At 45.7% G+C, this 947-nt stretch overlaps 1 protein-coding gene across 1 annotated transcript in view; it reads right to left on the bottom strand.

The window, feature by feature from the left end:
* Positions 1-411: 411 nt before the first annotated feature.
* CDCA2 (cell division cycle associated 2) overlaps positions 412-947 on the bottom strand; it is a gene marked incomplete at its 5' end in the record, with an annotated part of 4,629 nt that continues 4,093 nt past the window's right edge. The window contains one exon of the mRNA XM_009072019.1: positions 412-939. Coding sequence (XP_009070267.1) covers positions 412-939 — 528 coding nt within the window. The remainder of the gene's footprint in view (positions 940-947) is intronic.

Raw genomic sequence — 947 nt, 5'->3', positions numbered from 1 at the left:
TCTTATTTGCAGAGGTTTTTAAGGGTATTTTTGAAATCCATGCAGATTTCAACAGCAATTTGTAAGGCATCATGAAGTCCATGGGAACAAACACTTCAAGCACTTGCAGCTGGGAGAATATGTGCTTTATATTTACATCATGGTTTAACTACTACAACAAATCCACATTCAGCATGGGAAGAGCATTTCTTTATTCCCTTGACTACCTTCCATAACTGTCCCAGACCAAAGCTCTGGGCTAAGCTAAGTCTTCCACCCAGTTCTGATCCTCAAGCATTTTAGGCACCAAGACAAGAAAAATCAATCCTGAGCTATGCAGAAAATGAATAAAGACATAGTAAGGAAGGAAATATAAGTGTGAGGGAAAACAAAACAGCACCTGGAGAGAACATAAGGCCCTAACACTCACCTTCACTTCAGAAAATGAGAGGGAACTGAAGCCTTGCTAAATGTTAGCTCAAGAGGTATTTTTACTTCTTCAGAGAGTTTTTGGTTACTTCTGTCCTTCCTATACACAGAATTTGATATTCTCCTTTTCTGGGTTGGAGCCCAGGAGGCTGTTTCTCGAGCTGTGGCTGTACATATGCTGCTCCTCCTCCCCCTTCTGCAATGCCCAGCAGCAGCAGGGACAGAGTCCTCATTCTCCTTCCCTGGGGCTGCAAACAGCAGGTTTTGCTCTCTGTGTGGAGCAGATCCTGTGAGGATGGATGTGCTGATGGTTCTCCTGGTCCTGGGAGCAGAAGCTGGCAGGGGAGGCTGCCTTGGGATCTCACTGGGGAGTAGGATCCATGCAAGTCCTTCACTCCCAGTGTCTCTACTTAGCCTCATGCTGCGCCTTACTCTCACTTCCCCACTGGTGCTGCTCTTTCTCCTCAAGGAATGGGAGGAGCCACCTCTAGGCTGAGGAACAGATAAAACTTCTTCCACATTATAAGATGAAACAGGAA

The sequence above is a fragment of the Acanthisitta chloris genome, unplaced genomic scaffold, assembly GCF_000695815.1.
Source record: "Acanthisitta chloris isolate BGI_N310 unplaced genomic scaffold, ASM69581v1 scaffold44643, whole genome shotgun sequence".
Classification (NCBI taxonomy): Eukaryota; Metazoa; Chordata; class Aves; order Passeriformes; family Acanthisittidae; genus Acanthisitta; species Acanthisitta chloris.
The sequence above is the reverse complement of the archived record's forward strand: the minus strand, read 5'-3'. Positions and strand labels throughout refer to the sequence as shown.